Source organism: Stegodyphus dumicola, chromosome 2 (assembly GCF_044657685.1).
Source record: "Stegodyphus dumicola isolate Sdum_Otavi_A_Nest chromosome 2, ASM4465768v1".
Taxonomy (NCBI): Eukaryota; Metazoa; Arthropoda; class Arachnida; order Araneae; family Eresidae; genus Stegodyphus; species Stegodyphus dumicola.
Genome location: NC_140769.1, coordinates 143585315 through 143603114, shown reverse-complemented (window position 1 = coordinate 143603114; position 17800 = coordinate 143585315). Strand labels below are relative to the sequence as shown.

Genomic DNA, 17800 nt, shown 5'->3' with positions numbered 1-17800 from the left:
CATTCGTCTTCTTGTTAAGTCCTCATTTTGTTATTCTGTCACTTTTTCATGAGTTAACAGTTGGTTTCATATATGAGCATGGATGAAGAGCATCCTGGTGTTTTGGTCCATAGCTACCTATTTTGTTATTTCATCGGCTGTTTCTTTACCAAAATCTCCAATATGTGCATGTTTTGCACAGGGTTGCCACGCTACCTGGAAAACCGGGAAAAGTCAGGGAATTCGAAAAATGACCAAAATATTCAGGGAAAAGTCAGGGAATTTAAGTATTTTTGTCAAAATCTGGAAAAGTCAGGGAAGTTCATACAACGATCCCGCCAAAAAAAGCGATTTTTGCGCCGACGTCGGAAGAGGTAACTTTTTTGGCGAATTATGTATCACGTGAGTGTCATTCGGGTAGCTGGCATAGAGCCAATTTTCGCAGCTCCAATTTGATTGTCTTTTAGAAAGGCAAAGCAACTTTCCCGCAACTTTTGGTTTCCAATATTCTCGAGAATCGCATGTGCAGTGCATGAACTAAAGAAAGTACCTGTTCTCGTATAAAACAAAATGGGTTTAATCCTAGTATACGGTACCATGGAGGTTACAATCAAAGAATATGTATTGTAAAGAAGGAAAACCTCTCTGCAACAGACGTGGCTGTGGCTCCGTTCCATAATAGAGGGAAAACAGCTGTGCATGTCTGATATATCTGTTGCCAAAGCTCGAAACCAGTGTCGAAGTTCGAAGGTCACGTTATCAAGAGTTCATAAAATGAATATCGTTTAAAATTTCTTTAACCACTTGCGCTAAAAAGACGTGCCACGCACGTCAAGATGCTTTTGTCTCAAACCGCGAGCGACGTGAACACCACGTCGATAAGCATTTATCGCAAAAATGAAAATAACGTGGTGCAAACGTCGCCTAACAACGAGATTGTTTATTTCTCGAGTTACAGCTCTAGATTGCACTCGCAGATGCGGAGCAGCATAAATGAGACACTTTACGGCTTGTTATATTGTAGCGCACGGCACCGCAACTGTGAAGTTTAGTCTTAGCGCAAGTGGTTAAACTTTAAGGAAAAGAAAATATTTTTTGGTGCAAGTAAATTAATTCATGGATTGGTTATTTTCAGGGGAAAAAAAAAACTACGAAAAGAAACATCCTTTGATAAAACGTTTCTTCTTGGATTTTTCGCAATAATTTAAAAACGGATTTTCGTAGTTTTCTTTTTGTTAAAGAGCGTTTCTTCTTAACACGTGTTTCTCAATTTTTTGTACACATCGCGGAGAGGGAAATTCTGGCCGCCAGGTTCCGTCGCCAAATCCCTTGGCAAATTTTCCCTCCGCATTCTAGCGGCGTACTAGCATTTTACTTGTATGGAACCTTTTCTTCTTTACATAGACATTCTTTGGTTAGAATAATAATGTGATTTGGCGACATCTTGGTGCGCAGTAAACGGGTCATTTTGGTCTTGGCGACAATTTTCAAAATCGTGCCAAAGCCTTACCGTATACTAGAATTTTACCGCAAAATCTTTTTTAAACCTTTTTTTTTTTTTTTTTTCTTTTTAATAAATACCTTGCCATTTTGCAGTAAAATAAAAAAAATAGTAATCAGTCTAGGCTAGCCATGTAATATAACTATATTCGCTAAAATATCGTTGATTATTCCAATTCAATTTTTAAGTAATTATTTTTATGTTATTCATATAATTTAATGTTGCTTCTTCCCTCTAAATTTATTTATTATTAGTAAATAATATTTCCAAACTTCAGGAAATTTTCTCTGGCATAATCCTGAAATTAATTATAGCAGTATGATGACATACCATCACGAAATTTAATGCACATATTTTTTCCTTATGTATGCTGTGAAATAAATATAAAATACCTCAATTTATTAAAATAGATTTCTTTCTTTCGTTTAGCTGCAGAATGTCTGCAAAAAAAAGCCTTATTTTATTCCAGATTGGGAAGATTCTAATCTCAATTTTCAGTGGAGAAAACAGCAACTATTATAATTATATTTGTGTTTTCAAGTGTTAAGGTGCCTTTTAAGAACATACCTCACGCAAATTAAATTTACCTAAAATCTAACCTAACTATTTAGCATTGCGTTGTGATTTATAAGGACCGGATTAGCCTCATATTGAACTGGTGATGATCATGAGTAATAATTAAATAAAACATACATTTGTTATCCAATATATATATCTTAAATTTTATTAAGTTTCTTAAGTGGAAAACTAAACAAAATTATCAAACAAAGTATACCAAGAATAATTAAGAATAAATGTCCTCTGGGACTTATTGAATAATTAAGTGAATTTGCTACACAATACAAGTAATACCATAATTAATTTACCTCTTAGCACAGCCAACGTACATTACGCGGATAGACTGGAATTTTCTTGAAACACACCTGGAAAACCTGGAAAAGTCAGGGAATTTCATTCTCCTGTTTGAGTGGCAACCCTGTTTGCATCTTTGGCCTTAAATGGCTAGGCCTTGAATGGCTGTTCTGTCTGGGTACAGAATCATATTAGCTGAGAGCAGCCAGCTTGGCTTGTTGGTTGGGTTGTCAAAGACTTAGCCTTCATGACCAGATCTGGATTGCATGTTATCCTAGCATATCATAGGAACCACTGCCTGTACCCTGTTTTACTTTGGAGCCATCTGTATACAAAGCATGATTTTTCAGTGCTGCCAGTGGTTTCACTTTAACTTGAATGCTAAATTCTGCTGGGTGCCAGTTGTTAACTTTATATTTGACTAATAATCTCTGTGATACTAGGGACAGTTCCACACTGTTGTGTTGCATTTTAATATCTGTGTCCAAAATATTGTACATTCTCATTATGTCAGAAGATAAGGTAGGGACAACCCAGCCAGCATATTCAGGGCACTTGGGCAATGTGCATTTTCCCTTACAGATGCTTAGTAAAAATGGCATTGTGTCAATCTAGGTTGATTTATCATATGCACATTCATATGTGAACTCAATATGGAAGCCCCATGCAAAGTCTATCTTTCTGCAAGTAACAGAATGCCAAATGTTTAGCATTTGCAAGCATACCTCTATTTAGCTGCTGTTGTACTGAGCATTGAATTTGATAATTTATGCCCTTAATGTAGGAAATGTGCTGATTTCAGGTGAGTCTGTCATCTATAATTACAATCTAGGTATTTGAGGTGTTGAATACTTTTAATGCTAATCCCTCCTATTTTAATTCCTGGAATGTGGTTATATCTTCTTCTGTGGTTTATCTTGAGTATCTGTGTTTTAGCCTCTGAAATTCTGAGTTTATGATCTCCTGCCCATTTGATGAATTTATCCAGCACATATGAGACATGCGTTTCGTTTCTTGTATACTGTGACCTGTGGCTACCACCAAGAACTCATCTGTGTAAGCAAGTATTTTGATGTCGTGTCATTGAAGATCCTGAGAGTAGAATCAGCTATGAGGTTCCAAAGAAATGGTCCAAGATATCATCCCTGTCGACAGCTTTTGTTAATACTTATAAATGCCTTCCTATGTTGTGGCCTGGACATATTGGCACTTAGGTAGCTGTAAATGAAATTGCAAAGTGCTTTTGGGCATTCCATGTCCTTCAATTTATTCAGCATATCATATCATCACAATGAGTTAAAGGCACCCTGAATGTCCTCTGAAGTTATTGTTAATGTATTTTTTCTTTCTTCTTGAGAACAGTTGTGTTTAAAATGATTTAAAGCATAGTCAGTGGACTTTCCTATAATAAACCATACTAGCAGCTGTTCAGTAATCTTTGTCTTGTTATGTGGTTCTGTAGCCTTTGCAGTATAATTCTTTCTAGTGCTTTGCGAAGTGTGGGTAATAAAAAATTAGCCTGAGTGATGATGCGACATTGGGATCCTTCTGTCCTTTTAAAAATAAGACTATTTTTGCAATCTTTGCATTCACAGGAAAATGTCTCGCCCTCCAGCATGCCATAATAGAGGCGAACAAAAGTACGGGATGAATGCCAGTATGTTGTCGGGATGATACCATTATCCATACCTTTTCTGTCTGGGACCTTGAGCTCCTTGTTTGATGGAATGATTCAGAATGTTAAATTGGACTTTGAAATGGTAGATTGGACCAGGTAATTTTGTGAGACATTAAGTCTGATTTCCATTTGTGTTGGGGGGGGGTTGCTTGAAAATACTGTTTAGGATATGTTCAGTTACTTATGCTGGAGTCTGCACCATATTCAATTGTAGCAGCAAGGCTAGTTGAGCTGAATACTTAATCATGCGTGATTTTAAAGGGCAACACTATATTTTTTAACTGTTGTGGTGCAGAAGTTTTGCCCTAAGGCATGTTTGGCTTTGTTGATGTTATTCTTATAGTCAGCCCTATGCTTCTTAAAAATAATGGTCAGGACAGTCCTTTCCTCAGGAATATAGCATTTTTAGCATTCGGCATCTTAGGGCACATACTTTGCCTCGTTCCACTGTGAACTGATTGTTATACCAGGGTGTTTTACACAGATACACATGTTTGTGCCATTTTAAAATTTTGTCACATGCTAATTACATGGTATTTATAAGGCTATCATGGAGCTCTTTTAACTTTAAACTACTACTGCAGTTGTTGCACTATGCTAGCAGGCTTTGCACATGGGGAGCTAGAGTATTAACAATGTGGCAGAGATTAAGAATTTTATCTTCCACCTAGATTTAATGACTTGTGAATCTATGCATTCTCCAAACTTGATGAAATGGTGATTACTGAGAAATGGGTGTTGACTGTCTAGTCATGAACTGAAGAAAAAGTGGTAGCTAATGTTAAGTCTGGTCACCTTTGGGCTCTTGTTGAGAAAATTGGTATTACTTTAATTAATTATAACTAAATTTTCAATGTAATAAAAGTCAAGCAAAGGTATTGCTCATCAATTTTCTGCCGTGGCTCCCCAAAGTGGGCTGGCAGCATCGAAGTCCCCTGCAGTTATCTTGTCTTTTGTCAAAAAAATCAATATAGGTTCGAGTTCTGCGAGTGCTGATGTGATCTCACGAGAGGATGGAATATGTATACTTACTACTATTAGGTAGCCATTGGGACCTTCGTATTGTAGATCTACAGCATATACCCTTGTATAATAAAAGAGGATTAAGCAGTAACAAAAGTCTATCCATGGGCAGCTGCAGAAGATTGAGCTGCTGTTTTCTGTTGTGTAATGTTGGAATGGGGCTTCAAGCTGGTGAAGTTTGCCTTTGTAATATGAACATACTCTAATGCTTGCAGTATATATCAGTTCAAGTGTTTTTTTTTTTTTTCCCCTTACCCCTGTTGCTTTCCTTACAATTTATAGAGTGGGGTATTTGTATGCTTGTCAGTCATATGGGCTTGACCACAAGTGGTACACACTATCAGCGATTTTGCAAACGTAACTTAAATGTTGTAATCTTTACCAATTGAAGCACCTGAGTGCTCTAAAAAAAGATGGAAGGTACAGGACTGAATTCAGCAGACACTCTACAATGGCTTTTAACAAAGTTGTAAGCATTTTGTTGTAAATTTGATGATCCAGTTACACAAGTCTGTATCCATGGGTTGTGGCTCGTGAGGTGGAAGGTGCTCACTAGAAAAGTTAAGATCCAAACTTTGTAAACTTACTTATAGATCATCAGCAGTGGTGTCTGCTGGCACTCTGAAAACTGTGACTATAATTTTTCTGGAGCTGAGAGATTGCAGCGAGAATACTATGGAAAGAGATGGCTTGTCCTGAATAGTTCAAGGAGCTCTTTAGAAGGCCTTCACCGTATTTCCCCAACAATGATGGCAATTCTTTTTGCACTGATTTCAGAAATGAATTGTTACCTTCCTTGTTCAGGCATGTGATTTTCTTCCTTAGCCTTAATAAGCAAATCAGCATAATAAAATTTTTAGTAAAACAATGGCTAAAGATTTTATTATGCTGGTACAAATTTAAAAAAAAAATAGTTTTCATGCATGGCCAGTTATACCAAATAAAATATAATCCAAAATTTTGTAATACAGACCTTTTTATTTATTAGAACAATAAATTAGATTTTGTTTACAAATGATCAATCGGAAGTTCTACTTTACTTAAAGCTTGTTGCTGTTTAAATCATGGAATTGATATGGATATATGCTGACCATATCAGATTTTTCTGTATACATGTGATAATAGCAATCATGCATTCTGCACCACACGTACTTGAGTACATGTGAATTCACACAATGTATGTTTAACTGTTATTTCACTCATGAATGCCCCCCTTTATTTTTTTCCTCTTTTTAATGGTTGTAAGAAATTGTACTAAGATAGTGAAATTTAACTGGCTGGTGAGAAATAAAGCATTAGGTTTCTTCAGAAATAATCATGTTTTTCCCGACAATAAGGAATGCATAAATTTCATATACTTTGAAGTTGTGCTTCTTAAATAACTGGGTGAAAATGTAATGTCCAAAACTTTAAGAAAGAATTAGAAAGCAAATCAAAAACTGATTTGAAGATGTCATATCGCATTTATAACAGCTTTCTGCTTTATTTATTGTTGGATAAAGGAATGTATGTCAGTAAAATTCTGCACAGAAAAATTAGAATCGTCATCCAACACAACTCTTGACTGGTGCAGTTGATTTTGGCAGTTTTTCTTATCTTATGCTGGGAAAGAAGAATGATGAAAAAAAAACTGGCAGTATTGGATGCATTGTTAAAATAGACAAAAGCTTGTTTATGACGTGTGAAAAGAGTGGCAGAGTTTTATCGCAGCGGTGGGCTTTCAGTGGAATTGGCTGTGTATCAAAGCAAGCATTTCTTGTGACCATTCCGAAGAACATTGTAGCAACATTGATGGCAGAAATCTGAAAGTCTGTCAAAAAAAAAAAGGGGGGGGAATAATTTGCTCTGAAAGCTGGAAAAGAAATTTGCTCTGAAAGCTGCAAGTAGTTAGCTACAAGCTCTGGAATGTGAACTACAAGTATTATTTTGTGGATTCATAAAATGACTTCCATAGACAACTTGTTGAACAGCTTTAGGAAAGTTGGGAAAACTTGCATTCTGTTACCTCCTGACTTTTGTTGCTGAGTTCATTTTTCAAAGAAATTTTGAAGACTATAGTTGAGCTTTATTAAGCAGCTGTAAGAATGTAAATATTGGCCACATATATTTCAGTTTTTCCCTCATAAAACTTGTTTCCTTATAGAAGCTTCATTTGTGGGCCTCAAAAGTAGCCATACAAATATTTTTCTGCCAGCTCATAAATTTGCCATTGCTTTTTTCTTTTGTCGTGTGATGTAAAATTCTGTTAGTGAATATGCTTGTTATTTATATAAGTATATTATGTAAGTAAAATATGTTAGGCATGAGGAGGAGAATATATATATATATACAAAAAAGGGGGGAAATAATTTGCTCTGAAAGCTGGAAGAGATACTGCAAGTAGTTAGCTACAAGCTCTGGAATGTGAACCACAAGTATTATTTTGTGGATTCATAAAATGAATTCCATAGACAACTTGTTGAAATATATATATATATATATTTAACTCGTTAACGAAAGAAAACTGAAATTATATTATGGAACATAAATGAAATGTTTTGCCATTAACATGAATTGGATTATAGATGAAACAATACATTAATGTAAAAATCCTTTAAATGGGAAACTTACAAACAGTATTTTAAAAGTTTAAGACAAGTATAATCCTATAAATTTTTATTATTAAAGTGGTATTTACTTTCCTAAGTTTTGTTGATAATTTGCTTTTTGTTAATAATTCACTTTTATAAGTTTTGTTAATAATTGGAACAGGTACAATACCGAGTAGTACTGGATTGTAATAACTTATAATCTAGACTATAGATTCATGTTAATTTTTTCATTGTGTTATTGAACACTTAATTTAACCTACCTTTAATTTAAGACCAATGATTAAATATGTTTTTGCTCTCTAGTCACTTGATGATGCCAAAAGTCAGAAGTTATCTTCAAGGTATGTTCATAGTTTCTTTGTTACCGTCAAGAACTTTGTCTGCAGGATTGGTGAAGATGCAGATTTACTCATGACACTGTATGATGGCAAAGAAGGAAGGTGTATTAGGTAATACACTTTCATTTTGAGCATTAATCCTGAATTAGTTATTTAAATTTTCATTTGATATATTATTGTGTTTAATATTAGGCAAACGAGCAATATTAGATTTGTTTAAATTTTAAGTATATGGTTTCATTTCTCATTGATGTATGTGCTTGAAATAGGTTTTACGAATATTGGTCAAAGTGAAAGAGAGTTAAAATTACCCAAAGAATGCCAGTCCTTTGTTCTAAAAGGATTGGATTGGATTATTCATTTATGGCAAAGCACACGAAGGCTATCTGCTTGAAGGGAGGGATGCCTTCGTGGAGGGCTTTCTAAGGGAAACTGGCTCATAAACACGTTACACATGGGGAAAACCAAGAAAATGCCCATGTAGCCAGCCCCTTTGCGGGATTCGAACCTCGGACCGAACTACCAGTGTTCAGCGTCTTTACCGCTTGGCTGCTGGTGGGCTTGTTTTAAAAGGAGAAGTAAACACATTTTCAATAACAAATGATAACAGGCCATTTAACGCAATTATTATAATGCATTTTGTCACAACCTTGTCATCATTCCATTTCTGTGAATCCTTGTCAACATTCGCATCTTCTGTGAGTTATAGACTTACTTAGATCCATGACAAGTTTTCACTTTCAGGTAATTTTCCCATCTGCCAGTGAAATCCATTGTTTAATTGTTAAAGATTCTAACTCTGATTTTACTTATTGGGATTTTAATGCATATCTTGTTAATTTATATCGATTGAACAAGGAGAGTATTAAAATTTTGCATAAAAGAATATATATTCTACATTTCACCAGGAGAAATAAACAAAGCTTCGATAGCTAATCACAGTTGATAACAGGTTTGCCATGCTACCTGGAAAACCAGGAAAAGTCTGGGAATTTGAAAAATTGACCAAAAAAGTCAGGCGATGTAAATATTTTAGTCAAAATCTGGGAAAGTCGAAGAATTTCTTATGGCAATTCCCAAAAGAGCGGTTTTCACGTAAGTGTTGGAAGCAATCACTTTCTAGGCGAATTATGCATCATGTGAGCATCATTTGGACAGCTGGCGTAGAGCCACTTTTCATAGTGCCAATCAGATTGTGTTTTAGAAAATGCAAAGCAAGTTTATAACATCTCTAGTTTCCAGCAACCTCGAGAATCCAGAGATTCACAAGTGCAGTGCATGTTAAATGAAAGTAAATTCCCCTTATTTTCATATAAAACAAAATCTTTTAAACTTTTTCATCTTTCTTAATGCCTTATTTGTCATTTTGCTGGAAAAAAAAAAAAAAAGTAATCAGCCATTTAGGCTAACTATTTGATATAAATATATTCGCCAAAATATGGTTGATTATTGTAATTCAGTTTTTAATCTTTAAGTAATTTATTTAAATGGTATTCATATCATTTAATGTGCCTTCTTCCTTTTTAATTTATTTATTATTAGTTAATAATACTTTCAAATTTCAGCCAATTTTTGCTGGCATACTGCTGAAATTAATTCTAGCAGTATGATGTCATACCATTATGAAATTTGGTGAACATATTTATTTTAAAATATCATTAAACAGATTTCTTTGTTTCGCTTAGCTGCAAAATGTCAAAAAAAAAAGGGGGAACATTTTTTAATTTAGATTGGGCAGATTCTAATATCAAACCTCAGTGGATAAAACAAGTCCTATTATAGTTATAATAGTGCTTTAGGGATTATATATATATATGTGGTAAATTTTTGTGTTTTCTAATGGTACTGTAATTAATTTACCCTCAGCACAGCCAACGCATACTACACAGCCTGGAATTTTCTTGAAACACACCTGAAAAACATTGGAAAGGTCATGAAATTTCATTCTTTTGTTTGAGTGGCAACCTTGTGATAAGTTAGCCACGATTTTGATTTCTTCTTTGTGTGAGAATTACCCACATAGTTACTGTAGTGGTGAACTTGATTTCTTTGAAGCTTTTAACACTCAACATTATTTTAGCACATTTATTTCGTGGCACATTAATTCCAATCCAATTCCCTCCACTACAAATTCTAACATCTCAACTTTTTGTATGTTTCATTACCTTTTTCTCAACTGATGGAACTACATTTATTTTCTTATTGCTTTGCCTATTTATTTTACTATAAATATGATTCTCATTTTTTCCCATTTTTGACACCTGTAAAGACACTGCTGACAAAATTATCTTGGAAGATTCTGAAAAAAGAAAAATTTGTTCTGCATTTATTCTTTAAATACCTACTGCAGAACACAGAGATCAAATTTATACAGGTCTTGACTTGATCCAAATGGCAGGCTTTTTTTTAAAATTTAAATAAGCCTGACTTTTTTTTTTTAAATTTAACTACAGATAAAACTTGGTACTTTGCTTATGATCTTGTCAGAGCTCAAGAAAAGAACTCTGGAACTAGGAACGTGTTTTTCTTTCTTTCTTTCTTTTTTTTTTTTTAAATTAGGAAGAAAAAAAAAAAAAAAAAAAACTTTACACAGGGTTCATAGTGGGCTTTTAAGTGCTTAAAGTCCTTATATTTGAAAATAAAATATAAAGGCCCTTATAGGTGCTTACTTTTTCTTTAAAGCCCTTATTTTTTTGTTTTTAGGGCTTATTTTTTGCTTTTAGTGCTTTTTTTTTTTTTTTTAATGAACGCTCTATTTTTTCCCGTTCCAAAGCCAAAACTAAATAAACAACTTTTCTTCCTAATATGGAATGTCAGGTGGTGAATCGGGTGTACTCCAACTGCGCTGATGAAAATCATCCCTCGTCCTGCTGTAGTCCAACTGCGCCGATCAAAATTTCTTTCTCCCCGGAATACTCCCGGAAATAGCTTTTTCCCCTTTCTCTGCATTAACATAACCTTTAGTGTGCACGAAGAGTACAGACAGGTGCCTGTCGTTCTATTGGTCAAAGAATTGCGAAAGCAGTAGAAAATTCTGGTACATTCGGCATTCTTTTCCTCCCACCCAAATACTACACACGTTTGAATTTCTATCAAGATCTTAATAATTTGCATTCTCGTTCCGCTTGGTCAGTTCATATTCGTGTTTATTATGATCGTTATGCTTATATTTTGAGCATATGTATGAATGTTTATAATAACATAGTTGCAGTAACTGCTGAAGTATAGTAAACTTAAAAAAAATGGTTGTGTTTTAACACAGATTAGCTTTCTAAGGAATAATATTCGGAATGGCTTAAATAAAAGGAAAGTAACGCAAAATCTCGAATATTGAAACTGTTACAGTTCACTGCAAAACAAGCAACAGCCCCCCCCTTTTTTTTTCTTTGTCTTTTTCCAATCTGGATTGAATAGGACTAAAAGTTCTGCGGTCTACCAACCCAAGCGAAGAATGATTATATTCCGGAAATTTAACGCCATCTGTTGAAAATTTGAATTTAAAACATCCCAGTTATTTAGTTCTTTATTCTCCCAATACCAGCAGCTGTTGATTCCGATTGCGTAATATCACGTAGTGAAGAATTACGGTACACGTATTGCGCAATAATGTTTGCGATATTTTGCAGAGATAATTAATTTTGATGTTCTGTCCGAGATTTGTTTATGAACACTTAAAAGAGTTTTACTGTGCTTGCTAAGCAGAATATTTTTCAGTTCCATTGGTTTATTTTTATATGATGCACATATCGAAATGTCAAAAGCATTTATTTAGCAAAAAAATCTAAAGAGCGGCTACAGTCTACCCCCGCCCCCCCCCCTTCGCTCCTCTTTTTCAAGTTACGCTCGACTGTCCGAATATTCGCCTGTTTCCAAGTGTTTGGGTTAGTTAAGCTTTTACTGTTAAAGGATGACTGCATGAAGCAAATTTCTGTCTTCTGATTTCAGAAATGTTCCTCTTTTTTACTTAAATTACTTTGCTTGCAATATCTGTTAAGGGAAATTTAGAAAATGTTCAGAATTTAGATTTAAATTATTTAAATATCAACATGAGTGAAAAAATAAATTGTATTTATTATTAAGGTCCAAGCGAATACAATAAATGTGCCTTATTATTACTTATTTTCTCTATTTTGAACTGAAATTTCATCATTAAATCTTGTAATATAGTTTAGTTCTGCATAGTTTTTTTTTTTTTTTTCGCTCATTGTAAACTAGTTCTGTAAATTGAACTGTTATTTAAAATTTAAAAAAAGGTAATTATTTTCCATGATTGAGGTAATGCTTATTCTCTCTTAATAAATACTGCATTTCTCATATTTTAAATTACAAGTCTAATTTTTTAAGGTTATGCAGCTGTGTATAATATTATTAGACAGGTGCTTATTTTTTTTTTTTTTTCTTAAAATGTGCTTGAAAAGTGCTTATAGGTGCTTATTTTTTTAACTAAAATGTGGCTATGAACCCTGTTTACAAGTAATTTGTTGTTAAAGGGCAGACAATAAACTGCATTTTATAAAAGTGTAATAGAGAGACTTCTGGTGAGAATTCAGCATGCTAGAAGCTCAATCAAATAATTGATTTTTACTGCATGGCAGTACATATTATTCACTTCCAAGCAGTTTTTATTAAAGAAAAGTGTCACAGTTCTTAACAACTCCTTTTAGTATCCACATTTGGCAACTGTAGGCTGATTTCTCCACCCTAAAATGCAGTCTCACTTCAGAGGTCATTATTTTAATAACATTTAAGAGATTCAGAAAACCTTAAACAAAGACTTAACACTAAAAGAATAAAATGAGTTCTACTAAGAAATCAAGCAGCTCTCTGAACATGCCAAGCATTGTATAAATTTACAAAGATTACTATTAAAGAATGAAAAGTAAAAATATTGCTTTCTTCAACCTCTGCTTTTGTATGAAGGTACGCCTAAACTTTGTCCATATAGTATGTTTGCGGGTAAGTAAGGTTGTTGTTGTTTCTAATCCACGAGTTCTAAAATGTCGATGATTCTATTTGGTACAGCTTTCGATTTCGATATTCAATTCAAATTCAAATCATGACTTCAAAATAAGTCCTAATGACTGTTTATTTACACACATTTGTTATTTTACAATATATACATAATTCAAGATTAATTTTAAATCAAAAGATGGGGATTGTCCCCCCTTATTAATTTTAAATCAAAAGATGGGGATTGTCCCCCCTTCGAATCGGATTCTATCAAGAGAAGCCGAGTAACTGACCGCTCACTTCAAAGTTTGTTTTTGACTCGATGTAGCCACTGGCAGAAATGAAACTTTTGCTCATTTTGAGTTCGAGTTGTAACAAAGGTATATTTCTTAAATATATGTACTTACTCTTTCTAAGAAGAGTACATTTTTCAAATTGAATATCCTGTATAACTCTCATTTAAGTTTGTGTATTTATGCATGATTTAATAGCAATTTGATTTGTCTCTTTCAGTGAGAATTATTTGTTAAAGTGGAGTAGAAAAGGTTTAGCGAAAGATCTCGATCAGCTTAATAATCTGAGAGTTCTATTTACGGTAAGCATGATAACTTTATGTATGTTACTTTTTGTTTACTTCTATCAAACTTAAGCTGAAAACTTAGATGGTGTTTTTAGTTTTATTGTAGAATTTCAATAATGCGTGGTCCATTAATTGGTAAATGTCTGTAACCTATGCTTTTTTACTTCCTTCTACGAAGTAAAAAGGAAGTATTGTAATCGCGAAAAGTTTCAGGCAGCATATTTCAACGCAAATATCCATTTTTACCACTATCGAATACAATTTAACGATGTGTTTGCTTGACATCTGTTCGTAAGGACAGAATAAAGGACTCTTTTCCCACCAAAAAATTGTAAAACTAATTAAAAATGAATTCTGAAGAGAATTTTTCGTGGCGTCTGTGCCTATGTACGTACGTATGTATCTCGCATAACTCAAAAACAAGTAGCCTCAGAGCATTAAAATTTTGTATATAGGACTGCTATAACATGTAGATGTGCACCTCGTATTTTGGTTGCAATCGACCACACCAAAAGTATATATAAATATATGTATATATACATGTTTGTTAAAATTTAAATTTGTTTAAATTTATATATCCACTCTGTTACTCGGCTCAGTGATCTCAGTTTCTTTATTCTTATATGTTTGTAAATTGTGCATTTTTTGCTTAAAAAATGATTGAATTATGCTGATCTTATCTTCCGGTTAAGGTTTTTATGCCTTTAGTAAATCTGTATGCAATATTTTTAGAATAATCAACAATTTAAAAGTTGTTTAAGTGCCGCTAAGCCTAATAATTTTTGCCATGTTGGATATTGCTTGTTTACATTTGAAACAATAGAATAGTAGATTTGTTGCCAATCTAGAGAAAGTAAGCTTCACAATAACAAAGATAACGCCTTCCTTCTTTTAATATTGTGAATTAAATCATGCTTAATTCATTCTGGAATTTATTCAAGGAAATAAGTGTTTAAGATTTACTTCATAATTTTCAATACAGACATTTTGAGTTTTTATATGTATTTTTACCTTGTCGCGAAGTGAGAAGTGAATTAATTGATTGAGAAATACTGAATCGTCTGTGAAAAACTTTTTTGTTGTTGTCGTTGTTGTTTGCTTAATTTCTTTTATACATCGTTTTAAATTTATTATAGTATTTGAATAGAACATGTGGCAATAATTAGATAATTCTTAAGATGATATAAATTTTGTGCGTTCTGAGTTAAAAAAAAAATGATTGAAATGTAGCGCTGTTAATTGAGCCTAGGGCCAGAGTGTCGCTATAATAAACAAATATAGTGAATTTTAAAGAGTGCATTTATTCTATTGTGGTTTATGCACTATTTAATTAAATCCAATAAGTTTAAATGAATTGCAAGAAAAAATGCGTATAATTTAATATTCTGTACAAGGAAGTCGTGCCACACATCAGGTTTTTTTTTTTTTTTGATGTAAACAAAAAAAAAAAAAAAAAAATTAGATTTTCTTGAAAATTCAGTATTATAGTTAACAGAACTTTTTTCTTAAATGTAAACCTTCGTATATGTCCACTTTAAAATATATTCTGTTTGGATGCCAAAAATTTTGTTTTGTGTATGATATTTAATTAACAAAACGCAAGTGTTCCGTGTATCACGACTGTTTATCCCTTTTAAGCCAATGTTTTGAGTACCCATGAACATCAGTACACCTGCTGTTACTATACAGCAAAAAACACATGCTATAACTCTGAATTTTCACGTAAATGTTTTTTTCACACTTTTTTTTTTTTTTTAAATTCATTAACAGTGAATTTTAGAAAAGCTAATGAAATGAGTCTAGCAATGAAGAGCATGTTTAGAAACACCATGGAGGTTAAAAAAGAGTTTGTTGAAAAGCATCAAGATCCGGATCCAGCTACATATCCGGACTTGGCTACTACATATTGTATGCCAAGAATGATGTCATCTGTAGCTGTGAAAAACAAAGCTGCTATTATATCTGCTAACATTGCAAAGAGGGTGAAGTCAATTACCAAACAAAGATCAGAGCCATTGCAGCATGTCAAGAAATTGCTCTTGATCTGAATAGAATATATATATATATACAAGGTTGTTCAATAAGTTTGCAGAGCGCCATCTATTCATGAATATTAGACCTAAAACTTCGACGCCATTTTCATATTTGTTCTTTCTTAGGAACACGTCAAAAGTTTCATTTCGATCTGTTAATTTATTCATTGTTTAACTGCCCTTTATATCTAACGCGCTGTGCCTTTTTTCAGGTATGGATAAAATTCAGCAACGTGCAGTTATCAAATTCTTTGTAAAGAAAGGTTTAAATGCAATGGAAATTCATACCGAAATGGTGAATGTGTTGGGTGAATCTGCTCATTCAAAAACAATGGTTTGCAAGTGGGCTAGTTTATTCAAAAGTGGTCGTACCAGCCTCGAAGACGATCCACGAGAGGGACGTCCAAAAACTGCATCAACACCGCAAATCATCAGAAAAATACAAGATATGGTATTGGAAGACCGTCGATTGAAAGAGATTTAACAGAGGCTTTAGGCATTTCACTGGGCACAGTGAGCAATATTTTGAGTGTTAATTTGAGTTTCAAAAAACTCTGTGTAAAATGGGTGCCGCATTCTCTAACGATGGAGCAAAAACACATTCGGATGCCACTTTGCCAGCAACATTTGGAGCGTTTTAAGAATAAAAGTGACTTTATCCGTCAATTTATCACAATGGATGAGACTTGGGTCTACCATCATGATCCTGAATCAAAACAGGAGGCTAAGGAGTGGTGTGAACCCGGCTCTTCGGCGCCAAAGCGAATTCGTGTACAAAAATTAGCCAAGGTGTTAGCATCAGTTTTTTGGGATGCCAAAGGAATTTTGTTTATAGATTACCTTCAAACTGGCAAAACTATTAATTCAGATTATTATTGTAACCTTTTGAATCAATTAGACGAAAAAATTCGTGAAAGAAGACCCGGATTACAGAAGAAGAAAATCATTTTCCACCAAGATGACGCACCTGTGCACACAGCTCAAAAAACCATTGCTAAAATAACTGAATTGAAGTATGAATTGTTGCAACATCCAGCCTATTCACCAGATTTAGCTCCCTCCGACTTCTGGCTCTTCACACACCTCAAACAATATCTCTGTAGAAAACAATTTTCTTCAAACGAAGAGGTAATAGCTGCCATGGAGAGATATTTTGCAGAGCTGCTGAAAAACCAACTACAGTCAAGGGATCCATAAATTAGAAGACTGTTGGAATAAGTGTATTGAAGTTGAGGGAAACTACGTTGAAAAATAAAGCCATTTTTACAAATAAAAATTGGTTTCTTCATTTCCGTTCCACGAACTTATTGAACAACCTGGTATATATATATATAAAGTATTTCATTTCTGTGCAGTATGTATTTTACCTACTGCATTTGTATTTTAGTATTAAACTGTGTTATAATAATAAAAGTAGAATTTTTTTATAAGAATGGATTAATTATTTTTCCTTATTTTTTATTGGAAAAAATTGTGTAGTAATATCCTGTATTCAGTTTGGATATGTCCAAGCATCTGGAATGGATTAATGAAGTGTAAGGATGTACCACCGTATATGCAAATAAAACTTTTTAAGGAATATACGGAATATAAATAAAACATATTTTATTGAAGAAGCAAATTTATTTTATATATAAATTGTTTAATATTTTCTGTACATGCGTCAGTGCTCTCCTTTTATAATAAACACAGTATAAAAACCATGCATCTCAGTAGATTTCCCCCCATATTTTCAAGTGCATATTCCACTGCCTATTAATTTGAATATTGATTTTAAATTTATGTAGTTCAGTTAATATTAAAAGTATATGTTAAGAATTTATTTGTCTATGTGCACATGCTAATTTTAAATTTAAATAAATGTGCTTTCTTGCTGGTTTGTTTACAGTCCAAGCAGTGAGAAAGAGTGTTTACATTGGTGGTGAATAGAATTCTTGAAAATAATGTGTATAGAGATGTTTTAATTTTAAAAATGGAGAGCATGGCAAAGAGACTAAAAGGGCAAAGGAATTTTCTTTTAATAAATCTAAAATTTCTGCTATGGCACTATTTGTAGTGTTAGTACAATTGTACATTTATAGTTTTTGACATACATCTAATGGCAGAATTAATGTAGGAATTAATTTTGGAAACTTGTTTTCGTATACTTCTTGGAGATTCCACAAACATATTTAGCTTTCCTCTTATTTAAGAACAGAGTAATTACTTTGAAAGTAATTTCATTGGTGAATGTAGTTTTTTACATAAAATCCTTTGATTTTTTTTTTTTTTATAT

General features: G+C 33.3%; 1 protein-coding gene across 2 annotated transcripts in view; it reads left to right on the top strand.

The window, feature by feature from the left end:
* Window positions 1-17800, top strand: part of mbc (dedicator of cytokinesis protein myoblast city) — a 252717-nt gene that overhangs the window by 90918 nt on the left and 143999 nt on the right. For both annotated transcript variants that reach the window (XM_085811171.1, XM_085811170.1), the window contains exons 8-9: window positions 7928-8073; window positions 13426-13507. In XM_085811171.1, coding sequence (XP_085667297.1) covers window positions 7928-8073; window positions 13426-13507 — 228 coding nt within the window. The remainder of the gene's footprint in view (window positions 1-7927; window positions 8074-13425; window positions 13508-17800) is intronic.